The 19,238-nt window shown below is 37.8% G+C and overlaps 1 protein-coding gene across 13 annotated transcripts in view; it reads right to left on the bottom strand.

Moving 5' to 3' along the window:
* The window catches only part of KMT2C (lysine methyltransferase 2C), a 276,950-nt gene that overhangs the window by 191,280 nt on the left and 66,432 nt on the right, over positions 1–19,238 (bottom strand). For 12 of the 13 annotated variants that reach the window (XR_009701921.1, XM_061198964.1, XM_061198975.1 and 9 more), the window contains one exon: positions 9,904–9,992. The exons of the other annotated variant lie outside the window; for it this stretch is intronic. Coding sequence is in view for 11 of the 12 variants with exons in the window: in XM_061198964.1 (XP_061054947.1) it covers positions 9,904–9,992 (89 nt within the window). In the remaining variant the exon portion in view is untranslated. The remainder of the gene's footprint in view (positions 1–9,903; positions 9,993–19,238) is intronic. 13 annotated transcript variants of the gene reach the window in all.

Genomic DNA, 19,238 nt, shown 5'->3' on the forward strand with positions numbered 1-19,238 from the left:
CAAAGTTGCAGTTTTCTAGAATGAATATGTCTGGAGATCTAATGTACCAGCATGATGACTATAGTTAATAATACTGTAATACTTGAATACTGAAAATTTGTTCAGATAAAAAAAAAAGCAGGAGAAGCTTTCAGACACAGCAGACTTCATAACAAGTAAAGTTATCAGGGATAAAGAGGAACACTACATAATAATAAAAGGGTCAATTCTCCAACAACACATAAAAATCCTTAACACATACATATGCACCTAACAACAGAGTGTCAAAATACATGAGGCAAAAACTGATAGAACTACAAGGATGAATATATGAATCCACTATTATATATGGGGACATTAATAGCCACCTATCAAAAATAGATCCAGCAGACAGAAAATCTGTAAGGACATAGTTGAACTCAACACCACCATCAATCAACTGGATATAATGGACATCTTTAGACTACTTCATCCAACAAGAGCAGAATACACATTCTTCTCCAGATCAGATGGAACATTTACCAACAGACCAAATACATTTGTTTCTGTGCCTTGAAACAAATTTAAAATAATAAAAATCATACAATGTCTGCTCTCAGACCACAATGGGAATAAGGGAAATTCACAGCATTGAATGCATATATAAGAAACAAAGGGGGCTTCCCTGGTGGTGCAGTGGTTAAGAATCCGCCTGCCAATGCAGGGGACACGGGTTCGAGCCCTGGTCCCAGAAGATCCCACATGCCATGGAGCAACTAAGCCTGTGTGCCACAACTACTGAGCCTGTGATCTAGAGCCTGTGAGCCACAACTACTGAGCCTGTGTGCCACAACTACTGAAGCCCACGTGCCTAGAGCCCATGCTCCACAACAAGAGAAGCCACTGCAATGAGAAGCCCGTGCACCACAATGAAGAGTAGCTCCCACTCACAACTAGAGAAAGCCCGTGCACAGCAAAGAAGACCCAACGCAGCCAAAAATAAATAAATAATTGTTTTAAAAAAAAGAAAGAAGAATCTAAACTCAATAAACTAAGCTTCCACTTTAAGAAACTAGAAAAAGAACAGCAAATTAAATCCAAAGTAAGCAGAAAGTGATTTTTAAAAAGCTAAAAATTAGAGCAGAAATTAATGAAACTGAAAACAGGAAATCAATAGAGAAGAATCAATGAAACCAAAAGCTGCTTCTTTAAAAAGATCAGTAAAATTGATAAGCCTCTAGCCAGGTTAACTAAGAAAAAGAGAGAGAGGACACACACAAATTACTAACATCAGAAATTAAAGAGGGGCCATCACTATAGGTCCCATTGACATTAAAAGGATAATAAAGGAATACTACAAACAACTCTATGCCCACAAATCTGAAAACCTAGATGAAATGGGCCAACTCCTTGAAAGACATAATTTGCCAACACTCACCACTAGAAGAAACAATCTGAACAGGGCTGTATCTATTAAAGAAACTTAATTAATAACTAATAAGCTTCCAAAACAGAAAGCACCAGGCCCAAATGGGTTCACTGGTAAATTCCACCAAACAGTTAAGGAGGATATTATACCAATTCTCTACAATCTCTTCTGAAAGACAGCAGCAGACAGAATACTTCCCAACTCATTCTATGAGGCCAGTACTACTGTAATACCAAAAACAGACAAGGACATTGCAACGAAAGAAACCCCCAAAAACCTACAGATCAATATCTCTCGTGAACATAGCAAAAAATTCTCAACAAAATATTAGTAAATTGAATCTGAAAATGTATATAAAGAATTACACAACACAACCAAGTGGGATTTAACCCAGGTATGCAAGGCTGGTTCAACATTAGAGAATCAATTAATGTAATTCATCATATCAATAGGCTAAAAAAGAAAAATCACATGATCATATTAATAGATGCAGAAAAATCATCTGACAAAAATCAAACACACATTCATGATTTTAAACAACATCAACAGCAACAACTTTCAGTAAACTAAGTATAGAGGGGAACTTGCTCGACTTAATAAAGAATTGCTAACAAAAAACCTACAGCCAGGGGCGTCCCTGGTGGCGCAGTGGTTAAGAATCCGCCTGCCAATGCAGAGGACACGGGTTTGAGCCCTGGCCCGGGAAGATCTCACATGCCGCCAAGCAACTAAGCCCGTGCGCCACAACTACTGAGCCTGCGCTCTAGAGCTCACGTGCCACAACTACTGAAGCCCGTGTGCCTAGAGCCCATGCTCCGCAACAAGAGAAGCCACTGCAATGAGAAGCCCGCGCACCGCAACGAAGAGTAGCCCCCACTGGCCGCAACCAGAGAAAGCCCACGCACAGCAACAAAGACCCAACGCAGCCAAAAATAAAAATAAAAATAAATAAATTAAAAAAAAAAAAAACCTACAGCCAACATCATATTTAATGGTGAGAGACTAAAAGCTTTCCCACTAAGATCAGGAACAAGGTAAGGATATCCCTCTCTCACAACTCCTTTTGAACATCATCTGGAAGTTCCAGCTACTGCTGATTTAAAAGGAAGAAACAAAAAACTTCAAAGTCAAAGACATCATGGCTGTCTACATAGAAAATCTGAAAGAATCAACAAAAAAACTCCTTGTCTATATAGCAAGGTCTCAGGATGTAAGGTTAATATACAAAAGTAAATCACTTTCCTATACACCAGCAATGAACAAGTGAAATTTGAAATTTTTTTTAAAAAAATTCATATTAGCACTTCCTCCCAAAAATACTTAGGTATAAATCTAACAAAATATGTACAAGATCTACATGACAAAAACTACGAAACTGATGCAAAAAATCAAAGAAGAACTAAACAGAGTTATTCTGCATTCATGAACTGGAAGAGTCAATATTACCAAGGATGTCAGTTCTTCCCAATTTGATCTATAGTCAATGCAATCCTAATCAAAATCTATCAAGTTATTTCGTGGATATCAACAAACTGATTCTAAAATGTATATGGGGACTTCCCTGGTGGCACAGTGGTTAGGAATCTGCCTGACAATGCAGGGGACACGGGTTCGAGTCCTGGTCCAGGAAGATCCCACATGCCGCGGAGCAACTAAGCCCGTGCGCCACAACTACTGAGCCTGCACTCTAGAGCCCGCAAGTCACAACTACTGAGCCCACGCACCACAACTACTGAAGCCAGTGCGCCTAGAGCCCATGCTCCACAACAAGCGAAGCCACCACAATGAGAAGCTCTCGCACTGCAACAAAGAGTAGCCCCCGCTTGCCACAACTAGAGAAAGCCCGCACACAGCAACAAAGACCCAACACAGCCAAAAATAAATAAGTTAATTAATTGATTAAAAAATAATAATAATAAAAATGTATATATTTAAAATGTATATGGAGAAGCAAAAGACCCAGAAGAGACAACATGATATTGAAGGAGAAGAGCAAAGTTGGAGAACTGATACTATCTGATCTCAAGATTACTTCTACAGTAATCAAAAATAAGAAAAGAATAGAGAGCCCAGAAATAGACCCACATAAATACAGTTAACTGATCTTTGAGAGAGGAGCAAAGGCAATACAATGGAGAAAAGACAGCCTTGTCAACAGATGGTGCTGGAACAAATGGACATCCAAGCACACACAAAAAAAAGAATCTAGACACAAACCTTACACCCTTCACAAAAATTAACTCAAAATGGATCACAGAATGTGAAATGTAAAACTATAAAACTCCTAGAAGATAAAATAGGAGAAAATCTAGATGACCTTGGGTTTGGCAATGACTTTTTAGATACAACACCAAAAGCATGATACATGAGAGAAATAATTGATACACTAGATAGACTTCATTAAAATTTAAAATTTCTGCTCTGCAGAAAACATTGCCAAGAGATACATAAAGACAAGCCACAGACTAGGAGAAAATATTTGCAAAAGACGTATCTGATAAAGGACTCTTATCCAGATTATATGAAGAACTCTTAAAACTCAAAAATAAGAAAATGAACAACCTGATTAAAAAATGAGTCAAAGAATTTAACAGACAGAGTAGTGGAAGAAGATATACAGATGGAAAATAACCATATTAAAAGATATCCCTCATCATATGTTATCAGGGAAGTGTAAATTAAAACAATGAGATACTATTAAACACCTATTAGAATGGCCAAAATCCAGAACACTGACAACTCCAAATGCTGGTGAGGCTGTGAAGCAACGGGAACTCTCATTCATTGCTGGTGGGAATGCAAAATGGTGCATCTACTCTGGAAAATGGTTTGGCAGTTTCTCACAAAACTAAACATACTCTCACCATATGACCCAGCAATCATGCTCCTTGGTATTTACCCAAAGGAGCTGAAAACTTATGTCCACACAAAACTCTGCACACAAATGTTTACAGCAGCTTTATTCATAATTGCGAAAGCCTAGAAGCAACCAAGGTGTCCTTTAGTAGGTGAACAGATAAACTGCTGTACATACATACAACAGAATATTTTTCAGCAATAAAAAGAAATGAGTTTTCAAGCCATGAAAAGAACCTTAAATGTACATTACTAAGTGAAAGGAGCCAATCTGAAAAGGCTACATATGGTATGATTCCAATTATATTACATTTTGGAAAAGACAAAACTATGGAGACAGAAAAAAGAACAATGGTTGCCAGGGCTTAGAGGGGAGGAAAGGATGAATAGGCATAGCACAGAGGATTTTCAGGGCAGTGAAATTATCTGTATGATACTATATTGATCGATACATGTCATTATACATTCTTCCCAAACCTACAGAATGTACACCACCAAGAGTGAATCCTAATGTAAACTATGGACTTAAGGTGAAAATACTGTGTCACTGTAGTTTCATCAATCATAACAGATGCACCAATGCTGGTGGGAGTGCTGATAAACGGGAGGCTATGTGTGTGTAGCGGCAGGAGGTAAATGGGGAATATCTGTGCCTTCCACTCAATTTTGCTGTGAATGTGTAACTGTTCTAAAAACTAAAGTCTATTTAAAAAATTATGCTAGTGGTAAACTGAAAGTATGAATGTGAACTGATATTTATAAGCATGTATATACAGCCTCACATCTATGTAATTACTAGTATATCACTAGAATGGACTAACATAACTAATTCTCAACAGAAAAAATATGATATGCATCCCTACAGCCTAGACTTTTATCTCTCATACTATTCTCCACTAAAAAGAACTAGTAGTCTTACAGAGTAGGCGATTTCATATCCTGAGGCAGAGAGTATTAAAGATGGGCCTGAAAAACATTCTTACCAACGAGCAATAGCTTTGAAACATTTTGAGATATTAAAAAGGATTAAGAAGCCAGCCAAAAAGGGGCCCCCACTAGCCACACAATGACAACTTCAGCAGTTTAAAAAAAAAAAGGTTTAATTATAATTAGCTAAATCATAATTAAACAATTATAATTAATTAAAACAAGTTTGCAAAGCCCTGATTATATAATGACTCTCAAAGAAAAGGGGAATTTCTCTCCTCAAGTAACTAGCACTTCATTCAAGTTGATTTTATTCATAAAGAAAAATGGACACAGAACTGGCAACAGTCGCACCACCTCCAAAAGGGAGGATTTTTCTTACCATAAAAACTTGTGAGAATTCTTGCTACTTTCCCAATGACCACTTGTAGGATACTCATTCCCATCACTTACCCTCACCCCACACACACACCTTAAAAGAGTACTCATTTTAATAAATACTCTTAAATTACTACAAATCGTTAAAGAAATGTGTCAAGGCACACAATTCACAGAGTAAGAGACCTTCCAATAAATCCTGGGCCTGGAGACGTGCAGAGATGTCAAAGTCTTGCAGTCAACTGGAATGTACTTTTAAAATGATTAGAAATTTACGAAACTCTTTCTTCTCTTTGCTTGCAGGTTGGTAATTTTAACAATTATTCTTTATCCTTTTCTTTACTATTCTCCTTGCCTTATGTGTTCACTAAAGGAACTGGACAAAGGTCTTTCCAAGCACAAAGACAGAGCAAAGACTAACACAACTGGCTTTATTTAACTTTCATACGGAAGGACAGGATAAATATATATACATATATATATATATATATATATATATATATATATATATATATATATATGGCATCAATGCCTATCATATGCCTGGAAGTATTCTGGGCACTGGGAATAAATCAATGAACAAGACAAATCCCTGACCTCATGAAGTTTATGTTTTAGTGTGAAAGGCACACAAACAAATATGTAATATAATGTCATATCTGTTAAATACTAGGAGGAAAAGTAAAGCAGGAGAAGAGGATACAGCACGACAAGTGCTGCTTTTTGACAGGCTGGTCAGGAAAGGGCTCTCCAACAAGACAGCACTGGGTAGAAATTTGAATGACGTACGGCAAAAAGTTCCATGAGTATCTGGGAGAAAGGCGTTCCAAGCAAAGAAGACAAAAAGTTCAAGTGCCTGAAAAAGGAATATGGCTGGAGCCCAGAGAGCAAGGGGAAGACAGGAGATATGGTTGGACAGGTAGCCAAGGTCAGTAGAGCTTGAAGATCATACATGGACTTTAGGTTTTATTTTAAGTATCCCTGGAGGCCTTGAATAGTTTACAGAAGAAGGGAAATAAAAGACTCCTACTTTGGGTTTTAATTAAAAGCTCACTCCACTACTACATGAAGAACAAAACTAGAATGGAGTGAGAGTAAAAGCAGCAAGACCAGTTGGGAAGCTCCTGCAGCAGTCCACACGAGCAGTGGTGGTGACTAGTTCTGGAGTGACAGCAGAGGAGGAGATGAGAGGTGACTGAAATCAGGCAGGATTATCAAGGTAAAGCCCAAAGCATTTTCCAACAGGCTCCATATTTCGAGCCTGAACAATACACGATGTCATTTACTGAGGTGGGAACACTGGACGAATAGAAGGTTTCGGGACAACAGTAAACAGTTCCACAGAAAACACATTAAGTTTGAGACCCTCTTAAGAATCTAAGAGGAGATGTTAAGAAGTAAGCTGAAGATACTGGTTGTGTTCAAAGCAAGAAAAGAGCTGGTAATATAATTTTTAGAGTTACCGGCACATAGATAATATTTAAAGCAACTGAACTAAATGAGACCACCTAATCTGTGAGATGAGCAAAAGAGATCAGTGAGATAAGAAAAAGCAAGAGAATGTGGTGTTCTGAAAGCCAAATTAAAAAAAAAAGTTTTCCTCCTGAAAGTGGTTAGCTGTGTGAAAATGACACTGAATACCTAAGGAGGACAAAGACTCAACAGTGGTTTTGGCAATACGAAATCAAAACCAGTTCTGGGAGGGCGGGAGGAAGAAAGCCTGACTGGAGTAGGTTCATGAAAAAATGGTCAAAAATAAGTAACAACCGTAAGTATAGACAATTCTTTCAAGCGCTTTTGCTATAAAGATGAGCAAAGATGCAATATAGTAGCTAAAAGGGGTAGCTGACCACGAGAAGTTACTTATGTTTAAGAAGGGTGATACTGCAACAAATGCTAATACTAATGGAAGTGATTCACTGAGAGAGGAAATTCTTGATACCAGAAACCAAGGAAAACTGAAGGCGCAAATGGGACAGTATCCGGGACACAGGTAGAAGAGTTGGCTGTAGATGACCCCAGAGACTCTTCATCCCACTTTAAGTTAGGAAGGTATAATAAAATAGATGGACAGACATGCAAGCAGGAAAGAAGATCTGATTGCGGATGAATGTGGAATTTCTTTCCTGCTTGCTTCTATTTATTTTTTCATTGAAATAATCAAGATCATCAACTGAAAAATGAAAAATGAGTTGTCAGAAGTTTGAAGGGAGAAGAAAAGGTGGTGAAAGAATTATCCCTGATAATGGTAGAGGGAATTCTAAGTAGACTAGAATGAGTGGAGGATAGCAATCATGACCCACTTGAGATGTGAGGTCATAAATTTAAAATGCCACCAGTCAGCAAGTTTATGGTTTTCTCCAGCCATTTTCGCTGCCAAAATGCAGAGTCTGAGTTTTGTTATGAAAGCAAAGTAGCGGGAGGATGGCAAAGGAGTTTAGGGTGCGTAACAGAACGACTACAATAATGGATCACAGAATCTGAACTAGAAAAGGAGGCTGACAAACCCCATCAGTAAGATCACTGAGTTGGAGAATTCAGTGTGTCTGAAGAATTACTGTGGTGCGGATACTAGGAAAAAGTGAGCTAGTAAAAGAAGAGGTATAGTAAGGACAGTTGAAACAGATATTTGAAGTGAAGCAGCAAGTGTCCTAGTAAGTGATACAGTGATAAAGGCTAAAGTTTGGCCATAAGAATGAGTGACTGAGGTGGGCTGGAGAAGAGGATTCTGAGGAAATCAAGGAGCTACGAGGTCTGGGTGTTGAATAGATTATTAAAATTGACAATGGGAGAAGGAGAGGAAAATGGAAAGAGACGTGCTAAATCTTCAGAGAATAAGACAGAGTACTCAGGGAGACTTCTGGTAAGTGCAACAAAACGGGACCTGTGGACAGTCTTAGAGCACTGGCTTAAAGGGACTTGCAAGTAATCGTTACACCGCAAATGTCACTTAAAATTACAAAAAACTTTCACAAGAAACTAACAGTACAAAGTACAGAAAAAAATTAAATTAAGGGGAAAATCTATGAAAAATATCTAGTGGAGAACTTATATAAATCCAAGTTTAAAGTAATGTGGTAATGAGGGGCTTCCCTGGTGGCACAGTGGTTAAGAATCTGCCTGCCAGAGCAGGGGACCCAGGTTCAAGCCCTGGTCCGGGAAGATCCCACATATGGCGGAGCAACTAAGCCCGTGCGCCACAACGACTGAGCCTGTGCTCTAGAGTCCATGAGCCACAACTACTGAAGCCTGCACGCCACAACTACTGAAGCCCGCACACCTAGAGCCCAGGCTCGGCAACAAGAGAAGCCACCACGATGAGAAGCCCACGCACCGCAATGAACAGGAGCCCCTGCTCGCCAAAACTAGAGAAAGCCTGCACGCAGCAACAAAGACCCAACACAGCCCAAAAAAACATAAATAAAATAAATAAATTTATAAAAATAAATAATGTGGTAATGAATGTACACCAAAGGGTAAAATGTAGAATTCTGAACTTCCAAGCTTCTCTCCTGTCGCTCTACTTAACTAGACTCTATGGGAAAAAGGAATGAGAACTGCAGAACTTTTGAACGCTTTTCCAAGAGTTACAGGCATATAATAGCAACACATTTGACAACCAAAAGTATTCCATGGAAAATTATATAATAAAAGATACAGCAATTTCTAATTTTCTCTAAAAACTGTATGACATTCTGTAAGCATCAAGGTGGTGACATTCAACATCAGAGAAAAAGCCTATCAACTATGTCTAAACAACAACTGTAAAAATACTGACAATGACAGACCATCTCGCATAGATATCCTGTGAATACAATATGAAACCTAGTCCCGTTGACAGCTCATTAAATCACTAACTTGGTATAAATTTTGGAAACTACTTTGGGCAACCTATTCTATTTTCCTTTTGCAGATGCAAAACACACATTAGCTTATTTAAGGCACCTAAAAGTCCAGTAGACTAGGAAGTATTTGCTCTGGTCTCACCCAGCATTTCACAGTATTATTTGCTAATGGAACATATTTTTTCCTCACATATATGCTAACACAATAAACAAACAGTAGATGGTTCATAAGCCAGAAATCTCCCGTGAGATATCATACCAATGGCCCGGAATTACTGTTTATTCCAGTTTTAATTTTGCTTTAATAAAATATTTCTCTACAGAGATTAAATGATTTCTACCAAATCAGAGCTTTAGGGGAAAAAAAGGGAGAAAACTCAGTTTCTTCACTTTGTCATTACTTATTAAACTACTCTAGCACATGGAAGTTTTAGAACTCGGTGTGTAGACGACTGCTAACTGTACAAATTATTCTGTAAATTCTTAAATTTTTTAATTAAGTTTTGAAACCTGTTTCCACAGTATTTTCTGTTTCTGTTGTCTCCAGCCCATCCATGCTGTCCTCATCTTCCACTGTACTTTTTCCTCTACTTCGAGGCCTATGGACAAAGAAATAAACATATAATTAAATGTTACACATTAAAGCTTAGAATTATACTCAAAATAAAGCACAAGTTGAAGGTACACAAAATAATTTAGGCAATTTTTCCTTCACTTTACCATATCAAATAGTAAATATCACACTTTACAGTCATTTCTCCCACATATTCAGCCCTTCCTTATACCTAAATGTGGGGAAAGAGGCCCATATTAATATGTTTGTGTCATCATAACTCTGTAACTCTGTAACGTCATAACTTCTGTAAGTATTTTCCAGGCTAGGTTTTCCCCTCTTTTACCAGAACTTGAGATCACTCCCTCCATCTACAGTAGTGGTTTTTAACTACCTAGTGGGTTCAAAGTTCACATACCAGGTTACACCTCTAGATCTAATGAAATTGAGGAGTGATGTCCAGACGTCTGCATTTTTAAGACACCTACCCCTTAAGGAGAAAGTGAGGCACACTCCTGCAAACCACCCCCCAAAAAACAAAAAATCTAACTATTAAGCATGATCTAATCACACTTGCCTTACAAGTGTGATGAATTTTAATTTATAAACACTTCAGTAAAGTAAAATAAACATAAGAATCATGGTAAGATCAGCTCGGTGCTTTGTGACCACCTATAGGGGTGGGATAGGGAGGGAGGGGATATGGGAAGATATGTATACATATAGCTGATTCACTTTGTTACACAGCAGGAACTAACACAACATTGTAAAGCAATGTTCAACATTGTAAAGCAATACTTCAATAAAGATGTTTAAAAAAAAAAGAATCATGGTAAAGTACAATTCTCTTACCCAATGCAATTTAAAAAAAAAAAAGACCTTTAAAGTTTTCGAGGTCTCATAAAGGCTAGAAATGAGTCAAAAAAAGTTTTTAAACACATAAGAAAAAAAAAAAGACATTACATATAAAAAAAAAAACCTTAGAAATTGACAAAGCAGTATTCCGATAATCTCAGAGCTTTAAATTATTTCATTACTTAAAAAGAAAAAGCACAAACGAACACAGTATTTATTTGAAACATACTTAGACTTGAAAACAATAAGGAATAGAGAAAAATAATATGAAAAGGTAAAGCAAAAAAGGCTGTTTTAAACAACAGGAAACCTATTTAAATCTTTTTTTTTTAAATTTTATGTATTTATTTATTTTTGGCTGCGTTGGGTCTTCGTTGCTGCGCGCAGGCTTTCTCTAGTTGTGGTGAGCAGAGGCTACTCTTCATTGTGATGCGCAGGCTTCTCACTGCGGTGGCTTCTCTTGTTGTGGAACACGGGCTCTAGTCACGCGGGCTTCAGTAGTTGTGGCTCGCGGGCTCTAGAGCACAGGCTCAGTAGTTGTGGCGCACAGGCTTAATTGCTCCGCGGCATGTGGGATCTTCCCGGACCAGGATTCGAACCCGTGTCCCCTGCATTGGCAGGTGGATTCTTAATCACTGCGCCACCAGGGAAGCCCTAAATCTTATTTTTAAAAGGATATTAATCCATCAAAACCAATAAAGGAGATATAAAAATTTTTTTAAGTTAAAGCGATCAAAGTCCAAATAGTTTTTTTATAAGTGCAATACTACACACTCTCAAAAAGTCATCCTCATCCCACAAAAAAAAATTAAAAGGAAATAACCAAACCAAAATCCTAGCATATCCAAAAAACTATGGATGAAAAAAAATACCAATAAATATAATCAGAATGCAAATATAATTTAATATTAGAAATTTGCCAATATAACACACCAAGTCAAGCAGACAAAACAGCATCATTCATGAGGGGAAGGGGGAAAGTAGGCAGAAAAAATAAGAGATGACAAAAACTTGACGGGAAAGGGTGATCAGGGCTAAGGTTGATTTTATTGTTCATAGAAAAAGGGAGGGAATAACTATTTTTAGAATTTATTAAGGCAAGTAGTGTAAGCAGTAGTAGTTATGTTTAACTTAAAAAAAAACTTTAGAGGGACCTCCCTGGTGGTTCAATGGTCAAGAATCTGCCTCCCAATGCAGGGGACACGGGTTCGAGCCCTGGTCCGGGAAGATTCCACGTGCCACGGAGCAACTAAGCCCATGCGCCACAACTACTGAGTCTGTGCTCTAGAGCCCACAAGCCACAACTACTGAGCCCGCGTGCTGCAACTACTGAAGCCCACGTGCCACAACTACTGAAGCCCGTGCGTCCTAGAGCCCGTGCTCCGCAACAAAGAGAAGCCACCGCAATGAGAAACCTGTGCACCGCAACAAAGAGTAGCCCCAGCTCACCGCAACTAAAGAAAGCCCGCATGCAGCAACAAAGACCCAATGCAGCCATAGATAGATAGATAGATAAATAATAGTAATCTAAAATTTTTTTCAAACAAACGCTGAACAAATTCTTCACCAAAAAACCTTCATTAGAAGATACGTTAAGGAAATTCTTCAGAAAAAAGGAAAATAATACTCAATAAAAATTTGGATCAAAATTCCTCTATGGAAAGGAATAAAGAGTGATGGAAATGGTAACTATGTGAATAAATATAAAAGATTTTTATTTTTAAACCTCTTTAAAAGTTAACTCACTGTTCAAAGCAAAAATAATTTATTGTGGATTTCATAATATATATAAAATTTAAATGTATGGCAACAATAGTTCAAAACATTGGAGGGTAAAAGTATACTGACGTACAGGCCTTTTATTACATCTGAAGTGATATTAATTGAAGGTAGACTCTGATAAGTTAAAAATGTGTAACGTAAATCCTAGAGCTACTCCTTTGTAAACACACACACACACAGCTTATTAGTCAAATGGAGATAAAATAGAATCCTAAAAAAATATTCAATTAACCCAAAAAAGACAGGAAATGAATAAAAGGAAACAAAGGAAAAAATGGGAGAGAATGAACAAATACAAAACAAAGTGCAAGTAGATTTAAACCCATCCACATAAATAATTATGTTAAGCATAAATGGTCTTAACACAACAATTCAAAGGCAAATTTTATCAGATTAAATTAAGAAAACAAGAACCTTCATCAAGGAGATAACAGTCCTAAATATGTATGCATTCAGTAGCAAAGTTTCAAAATACATAATTGCAAGGAGAAATGTTTAAACCCACAATTCTATCTGGATATTGCAACACTCTGCTCAATAACTGATACAGGTAGACACAAAACTCCATAAAGAGACAGAAGACTTAAGACTACTACCAACCACATGGACCTAATTGACAGTTATAGAACACCCTACCTAATGACAACAGAATACCTACTCTTTCCAAGCACACAATCCAGAGAATAAGCCATATTGTAGGCCATAAAACAAAGTTCAACAAATTTTAAAAGACTGAAATCATATAGAACATGTTCTCTGGTCATAATAGAATTAAACTGTAAACAAACAAAAAAGATGTATGCAATATCCTCAAATATTCAGTAAACAACACAATTCTAAATAAGGCACTAGTCAAGAAAGAAATGACAAGGAAATTAAAAAATAGCTTGAGCTAAATGAAAATGAAAACACAGCATTTCATTAAGATTCAGGAAAGCAGTGAAAGAGGGAAACTTACTTAAATAATTATATCAAGGGCAAGATAGTTATATCAGGGTCAAGATGTAAGATTCCTATATCAAGGAATTAAGAGGTACCAACTATGTATAAAATAAATAAGCTACAAGGATATACAGTACAATGCAGGGAATATAGCCAATATTTTATAATAACTATAAACTGAAAAATATAACCTTTAAAAATTGTAAAACAATTGTGAATCACTATTTTCTACACCTGAAACTTCTGTAATATAGTACATCAACTACACCTCAATATAAACAGTAAAAAAAAAAAAAAGTTAAATCAGAAAAATAACAGCTCAACTCTAATAGTAATACAGGCCTCTACTTTAAGAAATTAAAAAATGAAAATCAAATCAAGCCTGTAATAAATAGAAGGGAAGAAATAATAAAGAGCAGAAATCGATGATATAAAAGCACAACAATTTTTTTTAAAATCAATGAAACCAAAAGATACTTCTTTGAAAGAACAAAATAGATGACTCTCGAGCAAAAATGATCAAGAAAAGAAAAACAAACAAAAAAACCCTCACAAACTACCAATAGAAAATATGAAACAGGGGTCATCACTAGAGAGACTACACACATTAAAAGGACAATGACATTATATTATAAATAATTTTATGTCAATGAATCAGCAACGTAGATGAAATGGACCAAAATCCTTGGAAGGCACAAATTACCAAAAATGACTTAAGAATAGAAATAGAAAATTTGAATAACCCAGTTATCTATTTTAAAAATTGAATTTGTAAGTATAAACCTTCACACAAAGAAAATCCAATCCCAAATGGCTTTACTGATGAATTCTATCAAACTTTTAAGAAATACTAATCCTGCACTATCTTCTGTAAATAATGGAGAAGGAAACACTTTCCAACTGATTCTATGAGGCTGGCATTCCACTGACAGCAAAATCAAAGACACTATATAAAACCAATATCCATCATAAACAGAGATCTGTTCCATAGAATAAAAAAGGAACACTCTACTACCTATTTTTTGCAGATATTATAATTGTCATACATACCAAGTCAAAACAAGGGTAATGAAAGAAAATAAAATTACAACCTATTTTTTGATTTAAAAACACACACAAAAATCTCAAACAAAAGATTATCAAGGGGCTCCAGCTCTAAATAAGATGAAGGAATATATGCCAAACTTTTTCTCTCACTGAATGTAACTATAAAACATGTAAATAATTCATGAAACAGCTATTTGAGTTTCCTTAAAGACATACAACAGCAGGCTGTTCAAGAACAGACACCAAAATTCAAAGTACTACCAAAGTATCACTAAGTTTACTTCTATTTTACCTCTCCAGTATCTCCTGGCCTGAACTCAAAGAAGTCTGAAACCCAGGAGTGACTGCTGAGGTGCAGAAAATGAGAGAGCTCGCCTGATCTGACCAACAACCTGCCCATGGGTGGACCTGATCCTAATTAGTATAAGAAAGCCTTTCAGAACTGAGCTAACAGACCTCTGGCCAGGTCCCAGACTGATTACTTGGTACTGCACATACAGTACAAATAGAAACAGTCCTGCAAAAGGCTTTGAAAACTAAACTGACCTTACTACAAGCCCACAAAGGACTGGTTGAAACCTGTAGCTTGGACCTACCCAGGCCAAGTGCCTGCTAAATCAAAATTACCACCATTCTCCATGTTTTTAAAACACACAGTCTTATAATATCTAAAATGTTCAAGAAACAATCCAAATTACTTGATACATAGAGAACTACAAAAATATCAAATCACACGAAAAAGTACAATGAACAAAAAAGGCTAATGATAAAATGACAGAGGTTGGAATTATCTGATGAGCACTTTGAGGCAGCTATTATAAAATGTTCAAATGAGCGATACTAAACACTCTTAAAACTTAAAATAGAAAGTATGAGCAAATAAGGAAAAGAAGAAGAAATTTTAGAAATAAAAAATTACAAAACCAAAATTAAAGGCTCACTAGAAATAAACAACAAATGATGGGCCTAAATCAAAACAAATGAATAATTACATTAAACGTAAGTGGCCTAAAACACTCCAATCAAAATACAGAGATTGTGTCAGAATCAATTAAAAAAGAAAATGCCCCAACTATATGCTGCCTACTTGAAACTGAAATCAAATATAATGACATATTTAAGGAAACATATACCATGCAACACTAATCAAAATTAAGCTGGAGTGGATATGCTAATGTCATACAAAGCAAACTTCGAAAAAAAAAAAAGTGACCAGGGATAAAGAAGGATATTACATATTGATAATACTGATTCCCAACAACACATAATTCTCATTCTAAATGTGTATGTATACCTAACAACAGAACTTCAAAATGCATGAAGCAAAAACAAACGACCAAACAAAACAAAACAAAAAAACCCAAAAAACCTTAAAGTACATTATTCTCACTGAATCCTCTTAACTATCCTGTTGAAGTAGACATTACTGTTCCCATTTTACAGATAACCAAACTGAAATTAAGAAAGGTTAAATAAGTTACCCAAAGTCACTGAGTTGGTAAGAGCTAAACTGTAGTGAGGGCAACAGATCCATGGGGAGAAGACCCATGAACTGAGATCTGTAAAACTACTGGTTCCTCCTAAACTTCAACTTTAAAAAAAAATTTGTTGGGGGTAGGGGAGCTAGCTATCTTGGGCCAGTGCCTGTATTTGCTACCAAACATAACTTAAGTCAGAAGTCCATTACTCAGCCCCTCACACATCAAAATTGGCAAAGGAAAAATTCTTACAAGCTCAAGACCATCTCTCCTCTTAGTGTCTCAGGATTTCACTGCACTGGACCAAGACATGTTGACCCACACACTCTCAAAAAAACAAGAGGTTGAAAGCAGGGACTTGAACAGGTATTTGTATACCCGTGTCCATAGGAGCTTTACACCCTGTAGGACCTCACTCCAATAATCTTCAACCTTACAGGATCTGCCAATTCATCTCCCGTACCAGCTTCTCACGGTTCAGCTAAGAGGCAGCTGTAATACAGTGGTTACAAGCATGGACTGCAGAGCCATACTGCCTGTATTAAAAGGCTAATTACCAGCTGCACAACCATATATGAGCTGCTTAAACTCAGTGCCTCAATTTCCTCATCTGTAAAGTGGTACAAAGGCACTACCTCACAGGATTACTTTGAGGACTGAATGTAAAGCACCTACAATGCCAGTTCCCTGGTAGGCACTCACTGTTAGCTATTGTCACTGGGACGCTCTCCTCATCCCCATATCTTTATTACCTCTTTTCCCAGCTTGGATCCCATGGTCAGCAGTTATAATCACTCTGTTACATAGACCCTCAATACTTTCTTTTATTTCATTCCATTATATTTGTCTGGGAAAAACTTCAATCCGTATTAAATCTAACCCTCCACCTACTCTGGTCTGTGAATTCAAGCTGAGGGAAAAAGACACAGCCAGGCTACTGACTTCACTTTGTATTTCTAACCTCACACCTCAAGCAGCCCCTCACTGCTGCCCAGCAATCTCCACTTGGGTCAGTTTACTCTCCCATTACCTTAGATATTTATTTCATACTTTTTCTGTCTTCGAACGTTTAAGGGACTTCCCTGGTGGCGCAGTGGTTAGGAATCCACCTGCCAATGCAGGGGACATGGTTTTGATCCCTGGTCCGGGAAGATCCCACATGCCACGGAGCAACTAAGCCCGTGCGCCACAACTACTGAGCCTGCACTCTAGAGCCCGCGAGCCACAACTACTGAGCCCACGTGCTGCAACTACTGGAGCCCCACCTAGAGCCCATGCTCTGCAACCAGAGAAGCCACCACAATGAGAAGCCCGTGCACCCCAACGAGGAGTAGCCCCTGCTCACCGCAACTAGAGAAAGCCCACACGCAGCAACGAAGACCCAACGCAGCCAAAAATAAAAAAAATAAAAAAAATTTAAGACTCTCCATTTTACACCCTTCAGTTGATAGAACTTGCTTGTTACTTCAATGGCAAAATAGAGGTAGTCAGAAGAGTTTTCATATCCTCCTACCAAACCCTCCGATTTTCCTGAATGTTTTTCCATATACTCTACCTTCCCTCCTATTAAACATACTATGTATGCTCCTAGCTGACATCAATCCCTCTACCTGTGTTCTGGATCACATTTTCTTTCCTGTTCATGAACTTTGCATTATTCCCTTCTTCTCCTGAATTATCAACCTTTTCTACTCTGAAAATCAGTCCCATCAGCATACAATTTACTGCAAAAACAACAATCTTCTTTAAAAAAAAAAAGAAAAAAGAAAACCCTCTCTGGACTCCACATCCTCTCCCAGCTACTGCTCCGCTTCTCCGCACCAACCTTCGAACAATATTCCTTGAAAAAGTTCTGTATCCCGTTCTCCACTATCAGCTCCATGACTCTCCATCTGAATGTCCTCCCCCACATCCCACTGAAGGGGCTGGGATCAGGGTCACTAAAGAACAGGGTGACATACAACTGGGTTTGCCTGGACTGTGCCAGTTTAGGCCTGTCAATCTCACATAATGATTGTGCTCCTGTCACATTCAAAATGTCTTGGTTTGGACTTCCCTGGTGGTCCAGTGGCTACTAAGACTCTGCGCTTCCACTACAGGAGGCACGGGTTCGATCCCTGGTCAGGGAAGTTCCACGTGTTGCGCGGTGCAGCCAGAAAAGGGGGGCGGGGGGAGGGGGGTGTCTTGGTTTGATCAATAAATTATCTAGTTACTCTACCAAGCACCTACAACTTGCCAATTCTCAATCTGTCATATGCCCATGAGACAAGTGATCATTTTCTCCTTAGCTTCTTGGACATAACATTCTCCTGATTCTTCTACCACACTGGCTGCTGCTTCTCACTTCCTTTGCTGGTTCCTCTTCCTCTTTACTGACCCCTAAATGGTAGAGTGTCCAGGGCTCTGTCATTAAATCTCTTCTCTACGTACAAAGGCTCATTCCCTGGGTAATCTCACCCAGTCTCTTTATGTATATGCTGTTAACTCCCAAATTCCTCTATTTCCTACCTCTCTACTGAATTACAACTCATATTTAACTGTCTACTCAACAGCATCTCTAAAGTTAACACATCAAAAACCAAATGTGACTCCACACCCTACCCTCTGAAACTTGCTTTTTCCAATGTTTCCCATCTCAGTCGATAGTGGCGTCAATCACCTGAGTAACCCAGCTCCATAACTTTAGATCCCTTTCTCTCATTCCCCATACATCACGTCAGCAAATCTCGTCAGCTCTACCTTCAAGATATATAGGCATCCCCCACTTTTCAAAAGCTCGCTTTATGCCACTTCACTTTCACAAGAGACCTACATTAGTACCTGTTTTCACCAACCAAAAGAAATCCAAAGAGGATTTTCACTTTTCCAAAAAAAAGGGGCAACTGCTTCTTCGCTTTATGCCATCTCGGCTTATGAAAGGTTTCATAAGAACACTGCTTTCGGATAGCAGGAGAGACCTGTATTCCAAACATGCAAACTTCTCACCATTTACAATTGCTAAGAGCCTCAAGTCACCATCATTCTTTTTGTTACTGTTACAATTGGGAATCATACAACTAACCTTTACTGAGCATTTAGTATGTAAGAGCCACTGTTTTATCACCATCTCTATTTTACAGATGAATAAAATGAAGCTCAGGGCTTCCCTGGTGGCGCAGTGGTTGAGAATCTGCCTGCCAATGCAGGGG

Source organism: Eubalaena glacialis, chromosome 8 (assembly GCF_028564815.1).
Source record: "Eubalaena glacialis isolate mEubGla1 chromosome 8, mEubGla1.1.hap2.+ XY, whole genome shotgun sequence".
Classification (NCBI taxonomy): domain Eukaryota; kingdom Metazoa; phylum Chordata; class Mammalia; order Artiodactyla; family Balaenidae; genus Eubalaena; species Eubalaena glacialis.